Source organism: Epinephelus lanceolatus, chromosome 15 (assembly GCF_041903045.1).
Source record: "Epinephelus lanceolatus isolate andai-2023 chromosome 15, ASM4190304v1, whole genome shotgun sequence".
NCBI classification, from domain to species: Eukaryota; Metazoa; Chordata; class Actinopteri; order Perciformes; family Serranidae; genus Epinephelus; species Epinephelus lanceolatus.
Window position 1 is genome coordinate 6,931,149 of NC_135748.1, and position 25,834 is coordinate 6,956,982.

The following is a 25,834-nucleotide window of genomic DNA, read 5'->3' on the forward strand; positions in this document are numbered from 1 at the left end:
TCATTATGAACAGCTGACCAAGACATGATCATGCTGAAACTGGGATCTTTTGAGAAAATAAATGTATGTCATGTCGGTGAACTTACAGAGCTGAGCTGCTGCAGCTGAGCAGAAAGTTCTGCCACTTGTTGTTTAGCTTGCTTGTTCTCGTTGCTCTCTCGCTCCAGTTTGTCTTTCAGTTTGTTCAGCATGGCCATCATGTCTTCCTTCTCCTTGTTCTTGGCCTCACATTCTCTCTCTTTCTTTTCAAACCGCTGCTGTAAGTTGTGATGCTCTGGAGAGAAGAGAAGGTGAGACAGCTAGAGACAAGTGACTTACAGGAGGTAGTTCATTCTGCAAACTATGGTTGAGTTATTAGAAATGTTCATCAAGCTGATAAACAAACAAGCAGCCTTACTTTCTGCATCTTGACTTATTTACCATGATTATGGCTCTGACTTGTATTGCGTGCTTGGACCTTGATGTTTGTTTCATTGATCCATAGTGAAATTAGCAAAGTGCAACATACTTTGTATTGTTTTTGATTGTTCATGTGTACATGAAAACCTGCAGTGATTATGGGAACAATAGATATATTTAAACTGACTGGTCCAGTCCAGCTCTACATCATTTGTGTTTGTAACAGGTTGCAAAGTTCCAGTCCCCTCTGCAGACTTGTAGAATGTATACCACAGTAAAGTATATGTGCGTTTACCTTTTCTCATTTTATCAGCTTGTTCTTTCCATTGTTTGACCTCACTCTCCTTGACAAGCCTGTAGACACAAACACACACACAACTGAAAGAAGTTCTCCAACATGAGGTGATCTACGACCATTACTATGACTACTAGCGGTGCCCTCAGAAATTTTTTGGAGGAGTGGCCAGATGGGGCCACTGATGATTTTGGGATGACATACCAAAACCAAAAGCCATGATTGAATTTTAGGAATTCTATTATGCCGTTGTAGTATACAGGCTAGCTGAAAATTATGACAATATGAGGGTAAGGGAAACTTACTTACTGATGCACTTTGGTTTCTTATTTGAAATTTAAGGTGTGCTGATGGAGTCGATTCATCAATTCAAGCACCGAGTAACATTACAAGTAAATGTTCCACCTTAAAAGTTGTCAGCAGTCGGCCCAGTGAATGAAGTTATTTTTTTCTCAGTCTACAGCTGCTGTAAGAGGCAGCAAAACATCCTTTTATTTTATTGTTGTAGTTTACTAATGCATGTAAGACTTGCCATGGTATGAACAGAGGTTACATAAGCTTCAAAACCAGCCTCAACTCAGCCCTGAGCAAGAGTCACCGTCTGCTATTTACCAAACAACGGACTGTTTTTAGCTCCACCTTTTAGTACCAGATCTGTGTGCTAGGTACCCCAACAGAGGACGGTAAGGAACGGTTCCACTGGTACCATCCACAACTTTTCACAGTGGAAACAGAAAAAATGGGTAACGATCTGAACTAAACCATACCGGACTGCTTGGTGGTCCATGTGTACCCATGAGTCACCCCTAAACCTGAGAAGGCTTGTTCCCAGTAAATGTTTTGTTCCTTATAATCAATGTACTGACCATTGACCATTCCATTAGTTTTTATTGGCTTATTCAAACAACTGAGCAACCTTTAAGTAACCTTAAGTCTTGACTGAATGTAGAAGGTAACTAGAAGCTGTCTGTGCTTATCATAGAGCACTGTTCCCCTGGGGCTATTTAAATATGTCATCATTACTAAAAACTGGAAAGCGTGCAGCACTAATCAAGTGCTAAAGTTAGGAACCCAGAAAACTTACATGCGCACAATATTTTTCACGTTGAAGTCCTCCAGTGGAGCAACATCAGGGTTTTCACCTTTGTCCGTCTGCAGAACCAGCTGCTGAACTATCCGATCCAACAACACCCAGTACTGAAGAGTGGTACTGTTCTGCTTATCTGCAGATAGACAGACAGACAGACAGACAGACAGATAGACAGAGAAGAGTCAACAGATGGACAAGCTGCTGCTGTCATGGATCATTTATGGCAATAAAAAAAAAATATTATTAATAATGTACTTGTAGGCAGACAGCCAGTCTTACATGGCATCATGAGACAGTGCTGCAGTGCAGACAGGAGGTGAGGGTAAGCTTCAGTATGGTTCAGATTCTTCCTGATCAGCTCAAACATCTGGCTGGCACTTTTAGTTTCTATATGGACCTGAAACAAATAATATTAATCAGCAGGTTTATAACACAGTGTACAGCTAATTTGCATTTTTACACTTTATTTAACATCAAAAAGAAAAGTAAAGCTGAAGACAAGCTGGGTCAAGTGTGTTTTATTATAAGGGAACACTGGAATACACTACTCCTGAGTGTCTTTTCATCCTTAAGAGCTACTTGGACTTCAGCTGCTTACTAGATCTATAGGATGTAAAACAAAGAAAATCTACACAGCCCAAGAATTAAGGGAACACTTAATCCTCACAGTATAACACCAAGTCAGTTAAACTTCAGGGATATCAATCTGTACATTTAGGTGCATGGAGAAGCAAAAGCAAGACAACCACCAAAAAGAGAATGGTTTTACAGTTGCTCTCTTCTCATCCTTCCTGACTGATTCTTCTCTAGTTTTGTGTTCTGCTAGTGTCCTTGTCACTACTGGTAACATGAGGTGGTACCCGCAGCCCAATCAGGTTGCACAGGTAGTCCAGCGCCTCCAGGATGGCACATCCATACATGAGGTCGCAACAAGGTTTGCTGTGTCTCCCTGCACAGTCTCAAGAGCATGGACGAGATACCAGGAGACGGGCTGTTGCACCAGGAGAGCTGGACAGGGCCATAGGAGGGCATCAACCCAGCAGCAGGACTGGTTTCTGCTCCTTTGTGCAAGAAGGAACAGGGGGAGCACTGTCAGAGCTCTACAAAATGACCTCCAGCAGGCTCCTGGTGTGCATGTTTCTGACCAAACTGTGAGAAACAGACTGCACAAGAGTGGCATGAAGGCCCAACGTCCTTTAGTGGGACCTGTGCTCACAGCCCAGCACCATGCAGCTCAACTGGCATTTGCCAGCAAACATAATTGGCTGGTCCCCATCTTTGCCCTGTTCTCCTCACAGGTTCACACTGAGCACATGTGACAGGCATGAAAGAGTCTGGAGATGCCGTGGTTAACGTTATGCTGCCTGTAACATCATCCAGCATGACCAGCTTGGTAGTGGGTGGTCTGGGGAGGCATATCCTTGAAATGTCGCACAGACCTCCATGCCATAGCCAACAGTACCCTGGATGCTGTTAGGGACCAGGATGAAATCCTCAGAGTGATTGTCAGACCTTACGCTGGTGCAGTGGGCCCTGGGTTCCTCCTGGTGCTGGACAATAGCTGGCCTCATGTGGCCAGAGTGATTAGGCAGTTCCTGGATGATGAAGGCATTGATGCTATTGACTGGCCCTCTTATTCCTCTGAACTACATCCAATTCCTATGGGACACAATGTATTGGTGCATCCCATGCTGCCAAGTACCACCACAGACTGTCCAGGAGCTAACTGATGCCCTGATTCAGGTCTGGGAGGAGATCCCCCAGACACCATCTGCCGACTTTTCAGGAGCATGCCCAGAAGTTGTCGGGGGGGTGTATACAGGCATGCAGGGGCCGTACACACTACTGAGTCACATTATGGGTTGCCGTTATAAAATTCATACATGTTGGATCAGCCTGTGATTTCAATTCTTGACCTTGATTTTTGGTGCTCAGTTTTGGTTTCCATTGACCATTGTTGCATCATTTTGTTCTCAACAAATTATACAATGTACATCAGTAAAGATTCAACTCAAATAATTCGTTCATCAAGATCTGATGTGTGATTTAAATGTTCCTTTGATTTTTTTGAGCAGTGTATATAAAGGTTTGTCTGAAATGACTTACAGCATCAAACTGTTTGGACATCAGGAGTTCATCTTCATTCCTCAGCATCTCAAAGAAGTCCAGATGTCTGTTAACAGCATAAACATAACAACTGAACTCAGAAAGCTATTTAAAATCAAAGTATTTAAAAGTACAAATATGTTTTCTGACCTTTTATGTACATATTAGTTCAAAGTCAAATAGTAGTAATGTTTCAATATGCTAGCACCCTTTGGTGCACCTGATGTACCTGTTTAGAGTGGCGTTGTCATGGGAGCGTAGCTTGTCGATGACCGGCTGAATGCCCAACATCAGAAACTCATAGCGTAAATGGATACGGAACTCCAGACTGGTCTAAACACACACACACACACACACACACACACACGCACACACAACATTGCCATGTTGAGTTATTGTCCAACAGGAAGGGAACAGATGCAAGGAAGAAAGTGATAGTTATAGAAATGTCTAAAACTTGTTTTGCAACCTTGTCTAAACCTGAGTGTCTGCGATACATAAATGTTGATGACCGTCATGTCACTCTACCTGCATCAAAGTGACCCAACACAGTGGCCGGATTTTATAGCTATCTGGACCACGATACCCAGTGATATCATATCCCATGAAATGATGAGCTAGTAATTCATGTATTATCCTCAGTTTTTGGAAGGCTGTAATTATGTGACAAATGTGCTGATGGGAGTTAAGGAGGAAGTAGTCTCCATAAGGATGTAGCTTGGGGTTCTGGATGGGTCACAAAGAATGGGACTTTCTCCAGGTGACTGGTGTTTGGAACCGTGTGAACTTTGAATCATTTGAAGGGGGGTTGTTACCATGTTTCTCTTCCTAACCTAACCACAGTATTTTTCCTGCCTGAACCTAACCTCCATAACTTTATGTTAGATACGTAACTTTACATTAAATTTGCAACATCATTCGTGCGGAGCTAATTCATATGATATCATATATCAGTATACATTAACTGCTGGTTTGACGTGCACATTTCCACCTGGTTTTAAATTATCTATCTTGAGGAAAAGTGGTATCATATCTATCATCTTATAGTATCATGCTGCATCATAAACCAACTCCTAAAAGACACCTGACATGATAAAATGATCCTATTTACAACAAAGCAGAGACACATACAGTGCCCTCCAAAAGTATTGGAACAGTGAGGCCAATTCCTTTATTTTTGTTGTAGACTGAAAATATTTGGGTTTGACATCAAAAGATGAATATGGGACAAGAGATCAACATTTCAGCTTTCATTTCCAGGTATTTACATCTGGATCTGATACACAACTTAGAAGATAGCACCTTTTGTTTGAACCCACCCATTTTTCATGAGAGCAAAAGTATTGGAACATGTGACTGACAGGTGTGTTTTGTTGCCCAGGTGTCTCCCAATTACATTGATTATTCAAACAATAAATAGCACTGGATGTCTGAGCTCAGTTTCAGACTGGGTACGATAGGTTTTGCCTGTGCAGACTGCATTTAGAGGTGGAACCAACATGAAAACCAGAGAGCTGTCTATGGGTGAAAAAGAAGCAATTGTGAATCTGAAAGAAGATGGACAATCAATCAGAGCCATTGCACAAACATTGGCCATAGCCAGTACAACTATTTGGAATGTCCTGAAGAAGAAAGAAACCACTGGTGTACTAAGCAACAGACGTCGAACAGGTAGACCAAGGAAAACATCAGTAGTTGATGACAGAAACATTGTGAGAGCTGTCAAGAAAGACCCTAAAACAACTGTTAGTGACATCAGCAACAACCTCCAGAGGGCAGGAGTGAAGGTATCACAATCTACTGTTCGCAGAAGACTTCATGAACAAAAGTACAGAGGCTACACCAGAAGATGCAAACCACTCATTAGCAAGAAGAATAGGAAGGCCAGGCTGGAATTTGCCAAAAGGTACAGAGATGAGCCTCAAAAATTCTGGGAAAAAGTTTTATGGACTGATGAGACAAAGATTAACTTTTTCCAAAGTGATGGAAAGGTGAAAGTTTGGAGAAAGAAAGGATCTGCTCATGATCCCAAACATTCAAGCTCATCTGTGAAACACGGTGGAGGTAATGTCATGGCTTGGGCTTGCATGGCTTCTTCTGGGACGGACTCTTTCATCTTCATTGATGATGTAACACATGATGGCAGCAGCAAAATGAACTCACAAGTCTACAGAAACATTTTGTCTGCTAATTTAAAGAAAGATGCAACCAAACTGATTGGGAGATCCTTCATCATGCAGCAAGATAACGACCCAAAACACACTGCCAAAACAACAAAGGAGTTCATCAGGGGCAAGAAGTGGAAGATTTTAGACTGGCCAAGTCAGTCTCCAGACTTAAACCCAATAGAGCATGCATTTTACCTGCTGAAGAGGAGACTGAAGGGAGTAACCCCCCAAAACAAACAACAACTGAAAGAGGCTGCGGTGAAAGCCTGGAAAAGCATCACAAAAGAAGAATACAAAAGTCTGGTGATGTCAATGGGTCACAGGCTTGATGCAGTTATTGAAAGCAAAGGATTTGCAACTAAATATTAAGTCTCATTCACTTTAATCTATTTTAAGTTTATATGTTCCAATACTTTTGCTCACCTAAAAATTTTGTGTTCCATTACAAATAATGCTATCTTCTAAGTTGTGTATCAGATCCAGATGTAAATACCTGGAAATAAAAGCTGAAATGTTGATCTCTTGTCTCATATTCATCTTTTGATGTCAAACCCAAATGTTTTCAGTCTACAACAAAAGTAAACCAATTGGACTCACTGTTCCAATACTTTTAGAGGGCACTGTAGATGCTTCCTCACCTCTCCTGCTCCCTGGCTGAGCACAGCATTGATGAAGGACATAATGGCAGTCTTCAGATTAACTTCATCTCTGTAGCGGCCTGTGGATCTATCCAAGTCTGTCACCAGGGTCTGTAAACACAGCAAAATATATTCAGGTGAAACCATCATAAAACATGTTTGTATCATAAATAGGTTTTGGTCTTTTTTATGTTTTTGAGATATCAGATAACCCTCAAAATTATGGTAGAAATCACTATAAATTGTAATATGAAGTTGATACATATTTGAGGCATAAAATTAGTCATCTTAACAGAGAAAATGTTACTTTAAACTTTGATTTACTAACTTTAACATGTCAACACATTAGTTACCAGTGGGGCTTATTCTTTTGAAACAGACTGAATATGGTGAGCAAGGCAGAGATATCCACCCCAGCTTATTTTTAATAAGAAGCTATTTTAAGCTATAAGCTATTTTAATAAGAAGCAACAGATTCCTGTGGTGAAGCATGATGGGATTGCTATGAGTGAAAGAAGGGCAAGCAGTGCAGAGAGCTAAATTCAAATATATTAACTGTAGGCTAGAAATCTAGTTGGTTATGGTATCAGCATCTAACATCCGTCTTCTATTTGCAATGACTTTATTGCTGAACCCCAATCAGATGCATTCTCTGCAACAATCTGTATGTCATTTGTCTAGTAGTGCTTTGCTATTGATTATTATAATCAGCATTTTATTAATCAGTAATAATAACATATTGTCTATGGCACACAAAGAGACTTCTCCTGGTGACATGGTTTGCTCTGAGTGTTAACGGAGCTATATCTATGATTCAAAGATTGTCTGCACATGGTTCTCAACATGGACATCGACGCACAGAGGCACACTTGAGCAGTGGTATGAGATGACCCATACAGCAGCATTTGTTGACACTCTGGACACCTACAGTCATAAAAATAGCAACAAAGTCTGTATAGAATGGGCAGGAGGGGAGGTGGATGGGTTAAACAAACACTGGACTTTCACCAGGGAGCCGACTGTTCATGTCCTGTGTGAAACCAAAAGTCAATGAAGTTGTTTTAATAACAGCGTAGTGTGCTAGTATGTGTCGTATACTATGCTAGTGATGTATGTCATGTTACGTTACATTACGTTAGTAACAATCGTGTTTATTTTAAGCCAAACCATGATGTTTTTACTAAACCTTACCACTTGCTTTTGATGCCTAAACCTTAGAAAGTGAACCTACATATTTTACCTACCTATGTTTATTTGAAAAAAAAAGACAGCATTTAACAAACTGTACACTTCCTGATGCATGTAATGAGCGTTAATTGACACTCCAAAACTGATGCAGGAGGGTACCTAGTGCATCATATTTTGATGTGACAGGCCACTGACCTAACGTCAGTATTTGACAAGTTGAGAGTGAGAACTGATTAGCCAGCCAGTGTAGAGACACATGCACAGACACGTTCACATGGTCACACCATCTACCACAACAACTAACAGAAAAGCTTGAATTACAACACACACACAGAGGTGGTGTGATTTAATTCTATGCTTGGGATGCCATTACTCCACTATATCTATACATAGCAAATAATTACATGCTGCTATATTAATGCTCTGAATATTGTAGAATTCCTTTAAGCTTTGTGTCATCATGTCTAGAAATCAGAATCTATCTCCTCCACGCTTCCATGAGCCCCAGCAGAAAATGAAATAGAGCACAAACAAATGAAGCACAAGCAAACCTGAAAGCGTGTTCTCTCTGAGGCATATTTCTGGTAGTGCAGCATGGCTTCTAGTACTTTCTTATGACCTCCTGGCACCAAACATACTGCACCAAGGATCTCTAACACTGCAACCTAAGGAGAGAAAGAAGATCAGACAATTACAAATGAGAGGGAGAAAGAATTTCATAATTATTTACTGGCACATGGGGATGTTAGATGGCCAAGTATTGATTGTTTGATTGAAGTAAAAGTCTAACCTAATAGAAATAGTAATAAATGTGTGAGAAACACTCAGTTTGGAAAAGAATCATGAAGACTGAGCTCTGCAGGCAGTTCCTTCCATCCCATCCCTATATAGACAGGTGTTTGCTTCTCAAAACCATGTCCAATCAACTGAATCTACCATAGGTGGACTCCATTCAAGGTGCTTAAACATCTCAAAGGTGATCGAGAGAAACGAGAGGCACCTGAGCTAAATATCAAATGTCATAGCAAAGGGTCTCTGACATTTCATTGTTTTCTATTCAGTATATTTGCATTTGAACATTGCAAGCCGACTTTGGCTTTGTTATTCTGGGGTATCGATTGCACTGTGTGTACCTTGGTTTTGATGCTTTCAGTGGTGAGACTCTGTGCGATGATATTAATGCTCTCACAGTGACCCAGGACATGAGCTCTGCCCTGAGAGTTGTTCATCAGAGCTTTGATGCAGCCAATCAGTGAGGTGTGGACCTGAGAGTTGGTGGTCTCGTAGTCCATTGACTTGAGGAAATTCAGGATACAAGACAGGCCGTCCAACTCAATGAATCGTGTCACAAAACTGAAGGAGGTAAATCAGAATGGTAAAGATTATTCTTTAGGTCCCTGCAGTACAGGGAGGACGAAATAAAGCTTTGGTAAATTTCTGTATTTCCAGAATAACGTGTGTTAGAACTGGAATCGTACCTCATTGGCTGTGTTCTAAGCGCTGTCTTTAGATCATCCACGATATAATGTCTTCCCTGCTCTTCATCATCCTCCAGTGACAGCAGAGTCTTCCTCTGGGAAAAGGCAGGATAAACTAAATAACGCCAGTTTTTCATTATTCCAAATATGCTGTATATTCACTCAAAGGCAATGATGGAGACAGTTTGGCTCTGTTCCTTTGACTAATACAACCAAATGTTGTTAAATGTATTCAAAGTGTTTCCATAAAAATCATCAATATTTCCACATTTTATAAATAGAATTGGTAATAAAGCAAAATCTGTCTGTGAATAAACTGATGAACAGAATAAAAACAGAGTGTAACTCACAGCAGCCATGACCCTGAGCTGGTCAATATAATACTCTGGCCATCTGGTTGCTCCCTTATTCACCTCTGCCTCCTGCAATACACACATATACACACAAAGAGGTCAGTGTCATGGATATGCTTACATATAATGACAATGTGTCTGATCTTGCCTATTAGCCCCTTTATTGATGCTAGCATCTACTAGCAATTAGAGGTACTTTATCTTAAAAGGGAACCTATTATTATTTTTTTTATTTTCTGTCATATTTATGATGTTACAGTGACAGATGTTCATATTAAATGTGGCTGAAGTTTCAAATAATGACATGAACATATGTAAAAGTAATCCCTTTATATGGCCATCTGCTCCAGGCACGCATGTGTTTACATTACATAGCCTACATTGCTACAATAAGCTACATTCTAACGTCAGGGAAACATGCAATCTTGTTTGTCGATGTTGTCAATTTTTCCCTGATTTTGGATCGTTTTCCTGCTGGAACATGTCCAGTTGGGCGTAGGAACTTTTAAGGGTGATTTTTCACAATAAAAAAGTGCCGCCATTCTCCATTACAATCATTGCTGTAATGACAGTGAAGGGACGCCAAAAGGCGGAGATCTCTTTCCACTGCTATGCTGACGACACCCAGCTCTATCTTCCCCTCAAACCAAACGACCAATACAAACTCACCATTATCTTCAACTGCATCAATGAAATAAAGTCCTGGATGGCAGTAAACTTCCTTCAACTAAATGAAGCTAAATCCGAAATCATTCTCTCTGGCCCCTCTGACAACATCAACCTGATATCCAACAGTCTTGGCAACCTGTCCACTCTTATCAAACCTCATGTCAAAAACCTTGGTGTCATTTTTGATTCTGCACTCAAGTTTGATCAACAGGTCAACTCAGTAGTCAAAGCCAGTTTTTTCCCAACTTCACACCATCACAAAAATCAAACCATTCCTCAGTTTCAAGGACCTAGAAAAAGTCATCCATGCTTTCATTTCCACTCGCTTGGACTACTGCAACTCTCTGTAGACTGGAATTAATCAGTCATCTCTCTCCCATTTTCAAGTAGTACAAAACACTGCAGCCAGACTTTTGACAGGTAACCAAAGAGAGACCACATCACCTCTGTCCTAGCCTCTCTCCACTGGCTGCCAGTGCAGTACCGTATTGATTTTCAACTTCTTTTATTCACATACAAAGCCCTGATTGGAGTGGTCCCCTCCTACATGACAGAACTTTTAACCCCATACTCCACCTCCAGACCCCTCAGGTTAGCACTTATTTTAAACTCAGGGGTGACCATGCCTTTGTGGTCGCAGCCCCCAGACTCTGGAACAGCATTCCCCCTTCTGTCAGACTTGCCCCCTCCAACGACTCTTTTAAATCAAGGCTAAAAACATTCCTTTTTACTAAAGCTTTTGAGTCCTCCTGATGTTGCCTTTGTGTTTATTTGTGCCTTGATCTATATTGGTTGCTGTTTTTGTTCTGTTTATTATTTTACTTCACTTGTATCTCTTTTATTCATTTTTAACTGTGCAGCACTTTGGTCAACTTGGGTTGTTTTTAAATATGCTTTATAAATAAATTTGACTTGACTTGAGAAATGCTGATCAATCAGAGCAGATGGCACTTTTTCATTTGGGGGGCTTAAAGAGACAGGCACTAAGAGTGTTTCAGACAGAGAGTATCACAGTGTTTTTGACTCCTAAAGCACATAAAGATGTTCTAGTAAAAACCCAAAATACAGCAACAAACTTGAAGATGAGACACTTCCCAACTGATGGCGTCTGCTTTCATAGAGCCTATTAGCTTCAAGAGGATACATGCAGGAGTTAGACTGAGAGAGAGTCATTGAATGATGAATGAATGATAAAATGAATAATAAAACAATGTATGTTACTTGCCAGATTGTTTGGTCATTAACATGTAAAACTAAGGCAGTGTGATTTGCTAGCCAGGATACCTTTGTTTGCTCCACAGGCAATATTAAGACCTCAGTATGCTTCAAATTAAATAGCTGTTTAATAAACTACTGAAATGGGCTGTGGCCGACAAGTTTTGTAGCATTCTGAAACAATCTGACATTCTTCACAAACTCATGTGAACAAGTGCAACATCATAAATCTCTTCTAGGAGAGACTGACAGTATGAGGTGTTGTGTGATTCATCACTGTTCTCTCTGTGTTTCTATTTCCAACATTTAAAAACACTTTAGCTATGTTCATGCCATGACGTAGTTCATTTGAAGCACACTGAACTCTTGTTGTCCCTTAGTTATAGTTTCTTACCATTCTTTTACTACAGTAGATCTGCCATTTTTTCTCTGCTGGCAAAGAAAACATGGCAGCTCTGTGCTCCTCTGTGAGGCCAAGCTCATCCTGGGATAGGAGACAGAAAGGGAGAATGATAAATATAAAGACATAAAAAGTCAGCTGTTGAATAATTATGGATATTTGAAGGCCTCTCTGGTGTTGTACTCACCACCAGCTCAGTGAACATAGAGTCCAGCTCTTGAGGGGGGGGCATGGGCAGGGTGGGCTCCATAGCCACAGTGTTGAGGTTATCATGGCAGTAGGTGATCTCTGGTTGTTCACTTCCTTTGAAGCAACAAGAAAACAGAGAGGACAGGCTACGCCCTTGGGGCTGCTTCTGCCGGGATGCCATGGTTACAGCGGGGACCTCAGCAGAAGGATTGACTAAAGAGGAAGACAAACAGTGTTAGTAATCAGATGTGTTGTCATTTACGCCCTGCTGGTACTGGTGATGCATTTTGCAGCAATACCTACAGTCAGAGATCGGACAAGCTGAGGTCAAGCAAATACTATATTTTGGTAACTTTTGAATGATGTGTATAGTTTATAGTTTATTTTTTTGCACAATTAAACACAAAAAACGCAAGAAAAATGAATGTGCAGGGAGAGGCAAAAAAAACAGAGGGCCTATTTTTTAGTGTTATTAAGAACTCAAAATTACAGAAATAAAGAAATATAAAGAACAATAAATAAAATAAAACAAGTGATAACAAACTACTAATACCAAAATATGTTTGACTGCAACAACAAAAAACAGCTATAATAGTGAGTGTATGATGTGTAAGTTGATGTTAGTGTAATTAGGCGTGTGTGTGTGTGTGTGTGTGTGTGTGTGTGTTTGTGTGTGTGTGTGTGTGTTTGTGTGTTTGTGTGTGTGTGCATGAGGGGGCCAATAGTTTATGCTGTTTTGACCCTCGAGCAATAAAAATGCATCATAATGACTGAAACAAAACAAAACTTGGATAATTAATTAATTAATTAATAAGAGGAGGAAAACCCATTACAAAACAGCACTTAAAAATATTTTTTTCGGGCATCTTTTGTAGCACTTCATAGCGATACAGGTTTTTACCAGGTGGAAGAAAATTCCATAGTTAAGTTCTGCTAAATCTTATTGAAAATTGACCTCTACACTCGATGCATCTCAATAGACTCAATTGAAATTTTGGATAAATCTTTGGTGTACCTTTTTTGGCCACTGAAAATAATAAAGTTAGATTTTCTTATATTCAAAGATAATTTCTTTAGTCTGAACCATATAGCACAGGCAGTTAAACCAGCATTGGCATCTTTGACCAGTGAATAAAAATTTGAATTGGAGAGAACAAGGGTTGTGTCGTCTGCAAATATTTCTGGGGAAAGCATATTTGAGACATTAGATAACTCATTTATATAATAATAATAATAATAATAATAATAATAATACATTTTATTTACTCAAAGACACTTTACATTGGTTAGATGAGTATATAGATGAGGAATACTTATTGTCCAAGAATGGATCCCTGCGGAATCCCACAGGGTAATATAGCCTGTAGCATCATAAAAAACATATTTATACAGTTTTTCTAATAAAAGGTGGGTTGATGGTTTACTGTATCAAAAGCTCTTGAAATGTCAATGAAAATACTACATGTATACTCATTGTTCTCAAGTGCAGAGTTAACTTTACTGATGTTTGTACAGAACTGAATTTGAATCTAAGTAAAAACGAATGTGTTTATATTTTTTTTCTAAAATATTTAATAAACATAGCGAAATAGAGATGGGTCTATAACTATTAAAACAACATAGATCATCTGCTTTAAACAAAGGTAAAACTTTGGTAACCTTTAAATCCACAGGCACAATGCCTGTTTTCAAAGAAAATAAAAAGATGTGAACCAATAGCTGCAGTATAGACTGCACTTAGACTGTTTCACCTATTTAACAAGATATACAGAAATATTGTCATGACCAGCTGATGATGATTTTTATTCATCAATTATGTCACTTATTTCATGGATATCATGGGGCTTAAAAGAAGAGATAATAGGAAAACTTCTTGGAATAAAATCCAGTGGATAACCAAGACAAGGAGGAACTTTATTTGTTAATTCATAACCAATGTTAACAAAAATAAATAAAAATCATTAAATGTTTGAGCTATATCAAATGGATTGTTGAAAGAATTTTCCCCATCCAAAAAGACTGGGGGTAACTCTGGTGCAGTCTTTTCTCTTTGCAGGACCGATTCATGACTTTCCACATGGTTTTAATATCCTTTGAACACCTCTTAAATTCTTCACTGAATTTTTATTTTATTTTATTTTATTGCCGATCTAACTTAATCAGTATATTTGTTTCTATAAGATTTATAAACACTATGGGTAAGAGGAGTGGGATTTGAAACATGTTTTCTATAGATTTTTTTTCCTCAACAGTTTAAATAAATCAGCTGTAAACAAAAGCTTTTTCAAGCCTTGACTGTATTTCTTGATAGAACTGCCAATTGGAAAACATTCATTGAAACTAAAGCTCATAACCTTCATAAACTTTTGATATGCAAAATTTTAAGTGTTGATAAGCTGCTTTTTTGAAGTGGGGTAGTAAGGGGTCCTCATCCATAGACAGTATATTACATACACTATATGTTGGTCAGCACGCCCCCAGGTTGGAGAAGCAGGCAGGAGTGCCAACATGGTTGCTAAGCAATCTAATGCTGTGGTTGGGGACAACAGCAAAACATATTTTAGCCACCTAAACAAATCTATTACAGTTTAAGTGTATGCTATACTGAGAATATTTTCACCACTTTACCTTTCTGTCAGACAGAACCAGTGTTCCCAGTGTTTCTACTGGGAAGCTGTTTCAGGGACTACCAATGCTCTCATCACTTCAACCAGCCTCCATTGATAAAAACACTCACTGGCTCACTGAACATGGGAGCTGCTGGTCTACCACTGCTTTGATCAGTTAGTTACTTTGTGTTATTGTGTGACTTCGGTGAATCCAAACTAACCCTTTTAAACACTGAATCCACACAATAGCACAAACAAATTAACTGATTGAGGCATTGGTAGACCAGCAGATACATTTTTTAGCTGTTTGTCTTAATGGAGTTTGGCTTTGAAAAGAGCAATATAATGGCTTCAGCTCCCTGTCAGAATTTGCTCTCTGTTAGATTCCATGTCGAACGCCAGCCTGTTTGTCTAAACTGGGAGTGCACCAAGGGACATCTACTGTATCTGATACACTGACTTGAAAAACTACCTTATGAAGCCCCATTTCAAAAAATCCAAACTATCCCTTTAGACCAAACTAAGGACAGCTCAAGAGACATCTAATAAAACACCATAAAATAATTTTTAAAAAAAGAAAATTTTGGGGGGAAAAAAGTTTCCTTGATATTTGATATATAATGTTTCTAATATCAGTTTAATAGACACTCCTTGACACAAAATTTACATCAACTGGGCAGCTCCATTAAACTCTTGTCTTGTGTAACTTTAGTTCTGTAAGCAAGCAAATGAACTCTGTACCCTTAAACATGGTGCAGCTAAGGAGTCTGACTTGTAATAATGCGTTTTGAAAAGATGCCTCCCACCTGCCTCTTAAACACCAATACATAAAGTGAGCAGACATATTTATTGGCCTGCACACCTAACATTATGCATGCTGCACAAACACTTATCATCCATCCATCAACAGCAACATGATCAAACACATACACACACAGCTACACACACACATATTCATTTGGGTGTGATTAACAAGCCACAACTGGAAGGGCTGTTGTTCACACAGCTGAGTCACGAGGTGTGGCTTGGAGCACTACCATCACAGGCCTGTGCTCGATCATTATTCAAGGTTTGATTTATGATAGAAACAGAACTTTGGTATGTTTGGCCACTAAAGGTAGTTTCAGTGGAGCTGTGAATAACAGCAACATACTCAGCTCCTCACACTGTCATAATGCAAATGCAGATGGTACAAAGTCAGAGTCACAGCAAATATGTTTTCTCTTCACCAAGACTGTGTTCCTGCAAAATATGACCCTGCAGGTAATTTATTCAAGCAGAAATTACAACCAATATGTACATTCAGTTTTAGAGGGTGACCTCTAGTGGCTGTAGTGATTATGACAGGAGCAAACCAGGAAGTCAGGTGAAGTTGTCATGTGATTTTTTTTCCAGTTCTGACCTTTTCACAGCATTACCCACATGTTTAAAAGTGCAACTGTTGATGTGATATATGAGCTAATCAGTCATTGACCCATAGTAAAGCTGATTTCAGCATGATCTCACTCCCAGGGCATCAACATATGCTGCTTGGGAAGTTTCCCTGGCATTATTATAGTGACTCTGGGAGCACCCTGTAGTGTCTGTATAAGGTGCACCGGGCTTTCACCCACCTCCAATATAAACCCAGTGTTTGTGTCCCATGTAAAACTAAAAGTCAGCATTGAGTTATTTTGTCACATCAGTAGTTATGTGACTCTACTGACATGACTAACTTCAACACTGATTTTTTCCTAACCCTACAAAGTAGTTTTGTCACCTAAACCTAACCACCCACTCCTTACTCAATTAGTCAACTTACTTGACTTACTGCTGAAGAGGTTTACATTAAGATACAGCGTAAAAGGAAGCGTGCATCTACTTATGGACAGCAGGTTTGAGCTCATGACAGTGCAAGATGTAAATGTTAACGGCGTCCTCCTCGGTTGCACCTGTGGCGTGTTGCTCTCTGCTTTTTGGTTCACTGCTGGTAAGTAAACGCTGGCTGTAATGTCGTTTTATGGTTAGACTGGACTAACAGGAGGTTTAGGAGCAGCAAGGTGGTTATGTGAAGCATGCTGACCTGACAGACAGGCAGAGGCAGAGACACACCCTGACCTTCAGCAGGAAGAAGATGTACTGATTAAGGACAGCTAAGATCAGTGATATGAGATGCTTGATTCAAGTCTGGAATTTGTACTGCTTTTAAATGAAAACGTCTCATCAAAAATCAAACAAAAATGTCTGGAAGCAGTTCCCTGTAGGGTCATGTCAGTTACATAGAATTCTAAAGGTACAATAGCCTGTAGAGACGTATCTTCAGCTGATCTGCAACAACAACAGCTAATCCAGGGGGCTGATTATTGTGTTTGCTTTCTGCCAAATGGGAGTAGCAATGATAAATGTAACGTCTAGAGAGGGTGCCTCGGAACACTAAAAGGTTGTCCAATGGGATGAGTAGAAGATCAATGCTGAATTTCTACTGCATATTCAGCTCAACTCGACTCTACTGGACTTTCTTTTGGTGCCAGGTCCTTTCCTCTGCTTTGTTTTCCACTGAGGATAGTACTCCCTCAGTAGCAGTTGGGATTCTTAGTTGATGGTTGCCGGAGGCATTATGTTGTTAGGTTGTCCATTCGTCCCATTCTTATGAATGCAATATCTCAAGAACACCTTCAGAAAAGTTCTTCAAATTTGGCACAAACGGCCACTGAAACTCAAGAATGATATGAATAGATTTTGTTTGTCAAAGGTCAAAGTCATCGTGACCTCACAAAACATGTTTTTTTTTTTTGTTTTTTTTTTATCCAAAACTTAAGAATTCATACACTAACTATGACAAATATCTAACAGGATAAAATGAAGTGATGACATTTTATATTCAAAAGGTCAAAAGTCAACTTCACTGATCAAAAGTTAATGAAAAAAAAAATTATATATATAATATATATAACAATAATTTCTCAGTTCTTCTCTACTAATACTTTTAATTTTTCTCACTTCCCTTGCCCCCCTGAAGCTCTCAGATCCAAACCCACTGGTTCTTACTGAAAACATAAATCCTTAAAAAATACCTCACACTGTGTTTTAATTGAAGGTGCTAAATATGTCCGCTGTTTTCTGTGGAGGCATGGGAGAAAAACAAAATTTTCTTCATGAATTCAAGGTAACACAGCATGACAAAATAATATACAAATTGTCATTGTTGGGCAGTTAGAGTAATAACATTACTTTTCCAATAATGAGTAGTGTAACTAATTACTAAAAAGATTTCAGTGATAATATTACAGTTTCCACTGAGTAATATATATATAATATATATAACAATGTAATATATTACATTTTTAGAGTAACGAGCCCAACACTGCGAATGTGAGTGAAGTATTTCTTTAACAGTACAGTACATGAGTGAGTGTTGTATTCCACCACTGGATGTTACTACAGAAGATTTTTTTTGCCCATGGCTGTTAGTAGAGAAAAGCTCAGCAATGCCCACAGTCAGTAAGATGATCTCCTGGGGATCATAAAATCCAAAACTCATTTCATGGCAAACACGTCATTTTTTCCATATCAAAGTGTCGGACAGATCGACTCACTGACAGACAACAAAATCACAAAGAACTAAAAATAGTGCACTTTTACAGCTGATGTCCATGCATGTGTTGTTGGTATATAACAGTGTACACAGGCAGTGACCTTGCCTCAGTCATGTGAATGTGTTACAGTAAGCTGCAGGACTCTAATAATGATCAGCACTGTGTGTGTGTGTGTGTGTGTGTGTGTGTGTGTGTGGTTATGTTGTGTATAGATTGATGATGACAGGGTTATAATTCATGCTGATGTTCAGATGAACCAGTCAGCTCAGAGTTCGCAGGGTTTAATCAATACTTTATTGATCATTGGAGGGGAAGCGTATTTTCTTTAGCCCCACTTCCACACAGGAAGTCAAAGGTCAGTGTCAGTGACAGAACAGCAGCGCTGGAACTGGTGGGGATTCACGGTCTCACTCAAGGACGATTCAGCCAGTAAATGTTTGCTAGAGTGTGTTCTTTCCCAACAGTAATGTGTGTTGTTGATGAGGCTGCAAACCACATTGCCTCATCCAGCAGAAAAACAGAAGCCTTCTCTATCTTTCTCCTGATGAGCCATTTCCATCTCACAGTCTGCAGTCCTCAGTCTCAATGAATAAGGCTGGTGTTATTCTATAGTTGTCATTTGTCAAAAGATCAAAACTAATAATGTCTCAGTCCGTCTCTTAATACTTAATAACTTCCTTTGCCCCCCTGTAGCTCTCAGATCCAAGCCCATTGGTTCTTACTGGAGACGTAAATCTTTAAAAACACCTCACAATTATATAGTTTCATTTTGGACAAAAACACTTATTAACTTCCCAAAACAACTGGACACTGCAGTTTTAGTAACTCAAACAGGAGGAGCAAATAATGATTGTATGGGGACTATTTTCAGCTGCAGATTAATCCTCATCTGGTGTTGTGAGTATTTGAGACAGCAGGACAGTGTGGGTAGGATTGACACAAAATAAAGTACAGTGAGTAGAAGGAGGAATGTTTTGCGTTATTGTTCACTGGTGCACGGTAAATATCCTTTGTTCTTTTAACATTGTGTTCGGTTGTTAATGTGCTAACTGGCTAACTAGCATCTCCAATCCTACCTGTTGGTCTTCCAGTTTCCCTTTTTAATGGGGGGACTACCACAATCTGCTGGTGTGGAGAGTTATTTTCTCTCACGGAAGTGCGTGTACAGATTTATAGATGTGTCTTTTGCTGTGTAAGTGAATGGGAAAAAGTTTTGGGCCACAATGACAGTTGGCCTCAAGGCCTTGCACACTTTGTGGGGGCCTGATTAGGGCCAGATCTAAGGAAAAAATGAGAGCAGGAAGTTTTTCATTATTCTCAAAATTCTGCATTTTGAGAAAAATGTCAATATGTTAAAGATTAATTTGAAATTACAATACAAAGTCAAACTTTCAGTATCAGTGCAAGGTATAAGAGCAAATAAATCAAAGGAGGAAGGTTTTTTTTTTTTTTTTTACATTGCAGGAATAAAGTCAACTCCTCTGGTCCATCCAACACATTTTCACTCCAACCTTGTCACATATCGAGGTTTGGTCATGGACTTTTCACGTCAAGATATGGCGTGCAAGGTACCCTGGGTGTGTTGGTTGCTGATGTTCTTCGACGCTGTGTCAACTTCTGCCTGTAACATGCTTTGTGTGTTTACAAAATACACTTCTGTTTTCACAGGAAATGTACAGTTTGCATACAGTCTCGTTCAAAATAAACACATTACATTGGTACAACACCGCAAATTCACCTTCTTTTCCTTCAACAACAAACGCACGTGGTTGGGTTTAGGCAACATAAGCATGTGCATGGGTTTAGGAAAAAAGAACAGGGATTGGCTTTACAATAACACAGGAATTGTGTGGTATGTCCATCTGAACAGAAACAATTTTCGGCACAATTTCTTCAGAGTCCTAATACTTGTTAACGCACTGTGTTTCTGTGCTAAAACAGAAAGACACTTGTTTTTTTGCTGGACACATTTTCCCCACAACTACAGCATGCTAATGTTATTAGCTCGAGCCTATGGCATTTTACATTGTACAGACTAGACTTTTCCTCTACTCATATGAAGCCAGGGACAACAGCAACATTTAACAAAGGTAACGTTACAAAATTCTGTTCCATTACAGCTCACAAGGTTCACTGACACAACAACTGTCCATGGACGTCGGAACTATTTTCTGAGAGGGGGGGCGGGATTTTTGTTGGGAGCAATATGCTAACATTATTAGCACAAGCTTATGGCATTTTACATTGTATAAATTGACCCTTTGCTAAGCCCCGGCCCTTTGTGATGGTCCGACAAGCTGTTGGAGTTCAGCATGAAGCCCACACTGTAACTAACTGCACTCCCTGAAGAAATATTATCATATTTTTGGAAAAATGAAACAGTGATTCCAGAGAGAGCAGACACGGGTCTACAAAATGGCTTGAAGGATATATCCAGGATGTCAAACTCACTCAGCAGCAAAAGCAGGTTAAAAAGACAGAGATAGTTAGAGGCTAAAACCAAACTATAGGCTACAGATCACAGTGAAAAAGTGAACCACCACATCACTGGTCTTTGCAACAGAAGACAATGAATATAAAGGGAAACTTTGCCGATACTGAACCAGCTGTGTGGCCTGTGTGCCTCCACTGCTGGAAGGACAGGGATCTCCTGGGGAAGTCGTTCAACGCAGTTCAACGCACGATACAATGACACACACCTGTTTGAATATCAGCAAAGTTTCCCTGCTTCCCTTCACTGGTTCCTGTACAGCAGGGTCAGCCTTTTCTTTTAAAGGTAAAGGTAAAGTTCCACTGATTGTCACACACCTGAATGTGTGAAATTTGTTCTCCGCATTTGACCCATCCCCTGAGGGAGCGGTGAGAAGCAGCGGTGCCGCGCTCGGGAATCATGTGGTGATCTAACCCCCCCAATTCCAACCCCTGATGCTGAGTGCCAAGCAGGGAGGCAATGGGTCCCATTTTTATAGTCTTTGGTATAACCCGGCCGGGGATCGAACTCACGACCTCCCAGTCTCAGGGCGGACACTCTACCACAAGGCCACTGAGCTGGGTTTTTTTTCACTGTTGCAATCATTAAAAAGCAAAAACAGCCTTTTAAATTCTGGAACCAGCAGTGCCAAAATAATTCTTCCCACTATGCAATTCTATCACAGCTGATTCAAATGTGTCATCATTGTGTAACAGGTAGTTTGTATTATACAGTATTTTGGTACCTCCTCAGAATTTCACTGCAGCATTTTTATACATGCTGCCACAGAATATCAAAAATGAATATACATTTTTTTCTCAAGTCAAACATTAGACTGCTTAAATGTCAATGAGTGGCTTACATCTGCCAGTTGGGAGCTGGTAGGTTTTCAGTCAGACATTTGACAGTAAAATGCACTTAGAACTATTTGGGTGCAGTACAGCATTAAGTTGTTGGTGTCTGTACACTTCTGCACAATACACATTATACTACAAGAATATTTCATGTGGCATTTTAAAACTTTCTCTCTTAAAGGGCCAGTGTGTAAAATGGGTTGAAAACAGTGACATCAATGGCCAAATTCTAGATTGCAGGGCTCACTCGCTCACCCCTCCCGTCGGGTAAATGACGGTGGCCTCGTAGGGACAAAAAGCCTTGCACAGACACAAGTTTTTCAGGAGTAGGTCTATCTAGCGATGAGGTAAATGTTTATTTAGAAATCTAAACCATATTGTAATGAATCCCTCACGAGCAGGAGACCAGAGGAGCGTTCGGGAAAAAGGCCAGTTTATTTGAGCACTCCAAAAACTCCGGTAACACTCCAGGGGGTAAAAGACTCCGTCCCAAACTCTGACTCTTCTAGCGTAACACACACACTCCATACACACATACTCGTTTACAATACCAAGTGGGGACCCCCCCTCCCCTCTCTGCTCCACCAATCTCCAGCCCGCACACTGACTGACAGCGTAGCCTGTAAACAGTGCTCAGCTGTTTATTTAGCCTAGCAATATCTCTGGACTATAGTAGCTGCAATGGACGACTTTGAACGCGATTTTGAAGAGTTTCTTGTAGCGGACACAGATCCAGAGCCATACCTGTTTGAGCCGGAGCACACAGATGAGGAACTCCATGTGTTGGATGCTGAGCGGGTGAGAAGAGAGGCTGAATCCTCCGCTCCCATTTTGCTGCACAGAATGGGATTCGGTGCTACCATCCTTGGGGAGATATATCATCAGGAGGAAAAGCGCCGCAGAGAGTGTATCACAAGGAGTGAAGTTGCGTCTTCTTTTCCTCGCAGATGACGGTTCGGGTTCATTCTCTCCTGTTGTGTGGTAAGTGTGGTCCATTCACAAACTTTATAACTAAAAAAAACTTTTCACTACACTCTATCGACGAACTACTAACACTCTCTGCTGTTTCCTCCTCCTTCTTCCTTCCTTCCGCTGTCTTCTTCGTTGGTTTATTTATACATGCGAAACGCGTTCTCTGGCTGGCTGGATTGTCCGCTAGGGCTGCCTTACATACATGGCGGCGCAAGATGGCGACCTCTCTAAAGCAAGGCCCTTGCTATATATATATATATAAAAGCATAATTATAAGGCTACAAAAACCAAACGAATTTTATTTTATAGCGATTATACACTTATATAAACATATTAATGGGTAGAATATTCAGATTCAGATTCAGATTTGACAATAACCCATGCCAAATATTACACACTGGCCCTTTAAGCAGTTGGATGTGAAAGCCAACTCTGCACAGGCATTATTCTGCCCAGTGAAGCTCAGACATGTCAGACTGACTCTGCGTAGAAACAGTGACTAAAACACATATCTGAGTGGAGGGAACTTCAGGTCTTAAGAAGTCTGCTGGCAAGGATCCTGTGATGTGATCCTCCAATCTGAAACATTCAACCTCCATTTTACAGATTCAATAGTACAGGATCAGATAAGTGAATAACTAAAGCGGAACCAAACTGAAACTACAAACTAAATGCCACAGCAAGCCCGTGCACATTTTATTTGAACTCCAAATATTTGCTCCAGATAGAAGATCTGTCAGGTTCCAAAATCCAACAACACAAACATTCAAGGTCAGACACAGAAACTTTTTAGTTTCACCTATTTCAGCTCACTGACCACCGACTATTTACAGGGTAGCATTCACTTATTGTCATGACATATTTGTTCTTTTTTTTTTTTTTTTCTCTAACAGCATTTAGGTCTTAAAATAATGATGGATAACACCCAGGCCTGTACTGTAGCTATCACTGAGGAACCAGAGGTTATATCTTCTGTGTTGTTTCAGGGATTTTTTGATGTTTTAATGACCCAAGGAAGAGGTTACATTCTTTTCATTCATTCATTTTGACAATCCGGGGCATTTGTGTTGACATTATATTAAAATGTTGTGTCATGGATGGATTGGGCTTTAGACACTCTAAAGCCCAATCTCAGTGTCTCAGTGTCATCTAGAACATCTTTCACCATACATCGTCTGTGGAGCAGCTCCAAACTTTGTATCCTATGACAGGCATGTCCAAAGTCTGGCCCAGGGGCCAATTGTGGCCCGCAGACCAATTTTAATTGGCCCTCGGCTTGACTTTCAAAATATACCATATGTGGCCCTTCACACAATAATGGTTAATCGAGCAAGATCACTTCGCATTTTTACCTTTCACCTCACAGTGACAGGACTATCATACACTGCATTGTAGACAGGCATCAAGTAAATCATTAAAAGATAAAAATGGTTGCATTTGTCTCACTTTTTTTTTTAAACCCATGATTATTTTATCTGGCCCCCATTCAAAAAAGTTTGGGCACCCCTGCCCTATGATATCACAAATTTGAGTTTTAGCACTCTAGTTTTTGGATTTGGGAGAGAGAGAGATGTTTATATTTGCTAATATTTCTGGACTGCCTTAGACCATAGGAAAAAAAATCCTGAATTTTGAAAATGGATAAAGTTCCCCTTCACAGTTAGGGAAAGATCATGCAAAAAACAACACTGTAGTCACTACATAAATATTGTATTGTAAGATTGCCTTTTGGTGTAAAACAACTGAAATACATTGTCAGTGAACATTTTATTGATACATTCAGTATCAGCATTTTTGCAACTGGCCAGGTACGTTAATTTGCAACATTTTCTCATTATGTTAATAGAAAACGTAATTTGCTATGCATTATGTTTCCATCAAAATCTATCTGCTGTTTTGAATTGGTTGTATATAAACTTAATTTCCAGGAGACAGAGCTGTACAGTACTGTACCCTGTATTTAGAAAAATGCTCAAGAGTGTTATCTATTTCTCCTTTCCTCTAAATGTGTTGTTCCCTTACACTTACTTTACATTTAAGTTCCAGCGGGAACTGGAAACTATTTTATTGGTTCTTGATTTATTCTGGTTTTTGCAGAGGGCTGGGTTGTGCTGGGGGACAGTTGGAGTGATACTGTCATCATCTTCTACATAAAGTATGTGGATCATCATGAGTGTCTTACCTTTTTGATCTTCTTCTATGTGATGCAGGGAGATGCCATGTTGAGCCTCAGCAGTGTGTGTAGCAGCAGTTCGTTGAACATTATATATTTTAGATGTTTTGTGTAATCCAAAGAAATAAATAAGGAAAAAATATGTTTCGAAAAGGGAATAAAAATCTGATGAAGCTTCAACTCCACAGACACAGATTTGACTTGAAAATACAGCACCAAATCTGAAACTTAAATCAGCCTGAGGCACTTCCAGTAGAGCTAGAGTTGAATTCAAATGTTCAAACAGAGTCCGCCATCCTGATCCACAAGAAGTTTGTTCAGTTAGAAAGTAGGTAAGCAGGAAATCCACAACAGAGAGAGAAATCACCGGGAGCTGATTCAGACAGGCATTTCCTTAAAGACTGCAGGTGTCCAAGAAAATACAAATCCCCTTATCTTCTCTTTTTCCTTGCTCCATTCTGATGTGTTGAGAGTTGATCAGTGTGTGTGTGTGTGTGTGTGTGTGTGTGTGTGTGTATGTGCGTGTGTCTGCCTTTCTGTTTCTCTGTCAGGCAGAATGTAGAGAGAAACTGACAGATCAGCCTGGGTGAGACTGTACAGTGTGGCGAGTTCAAAACACACACTACTGCATTCCTGGTGGAGGCAGTCACACCAAGACCTCACCCACTGCTTAGTGTGTGCATGCGCGTGCGTGCGTGCGTGCGTGCGTGCATGTGTGTGTGTGTGTGTGTGTGTGTGGGAGAGAGAGAGAGAGAGAGACAGTCAAGTGGTAATATCTGTGCAGCGTCTCATCACGTCTGATAATGAGGAGATGTGGATCATGATTATTGCTGCACAGCCCTTTAGAACCAGTTTTACTAACTGTGACTGTCCTTATTAGCATTGTTACGTCATCAGCCTGCTCTCATGTGATCATGCTCTGTTGTCAACATATTACAAGTGATGGAAACACTGTCAGTGAGAAATGGCTGTCATTAGAAGCTTGTCTATTTG

The 25,834-nt window shown here is 39.9% G+C and overlaps 1 protein-coding gene across 1 annotated transcript in view; it reads right to left on the bottom strand.

The window, feature by feature from the left end:
* LOC117267337 (disheveled-associated activator of morphogenesis 1) overlaps nt 1–25,528 on the bottom strand; it is a 46,999-nt gene extending 21,471 nt beyond the window's left edge. The window contains exons 1-14 of the mRNA XM_033643190.2: nt 24,851–25,528; nt 12,187–12,401; nt 11,994–12,083; nt 9,713–9,784; nt 9,363–9,457; nt 9,018–9,237; nt 8,436–8,549; nt 6,697–6,807; nt 4,120–4,223; nt 3,891–3,957; nt 2,064–2,181; nt 1,779–1,917; nt 695–753; nt 87–274 (exon numbers count right to left, since the gene is read on the bottom strand). Coding sequence (XP_033499081.2) covers nt 87–274; nt 695–753; nt 1,779–1,917; nt 2,064–2,181; nt 3,891–3,957; nt 4,120–4,223; nt 6,697–6,807; nt 8,436–8,549; nt 9,018–9,237; nt 9,363–9,457; nt 9,713–9,784; nt 11,994–12,083; nt 12,187–12,369 — 1,560 coding nt within the window. The 5' untranslated portion in view covers nt 12,370–12,401; nt 24,851–25,528. The remainder of the gene's footprint in view (nt 1–86; nt 275–694; nt 754–1,778; nt 1,918–2,063; nt 2,182–3,890; nt 3,958–4,119; nt 4,224–6,696; nt 6,808–8,435; nt 8,550–9,017; nt 9,238–9,362; nt 9,458–9,712; nt 9,785–11,993; nt 12,084–12,186; nt 12,402–24,850) is intronic.
* Between the last annotated feature and the right edge of the window lie 306 nt (nt 25,529–25,834).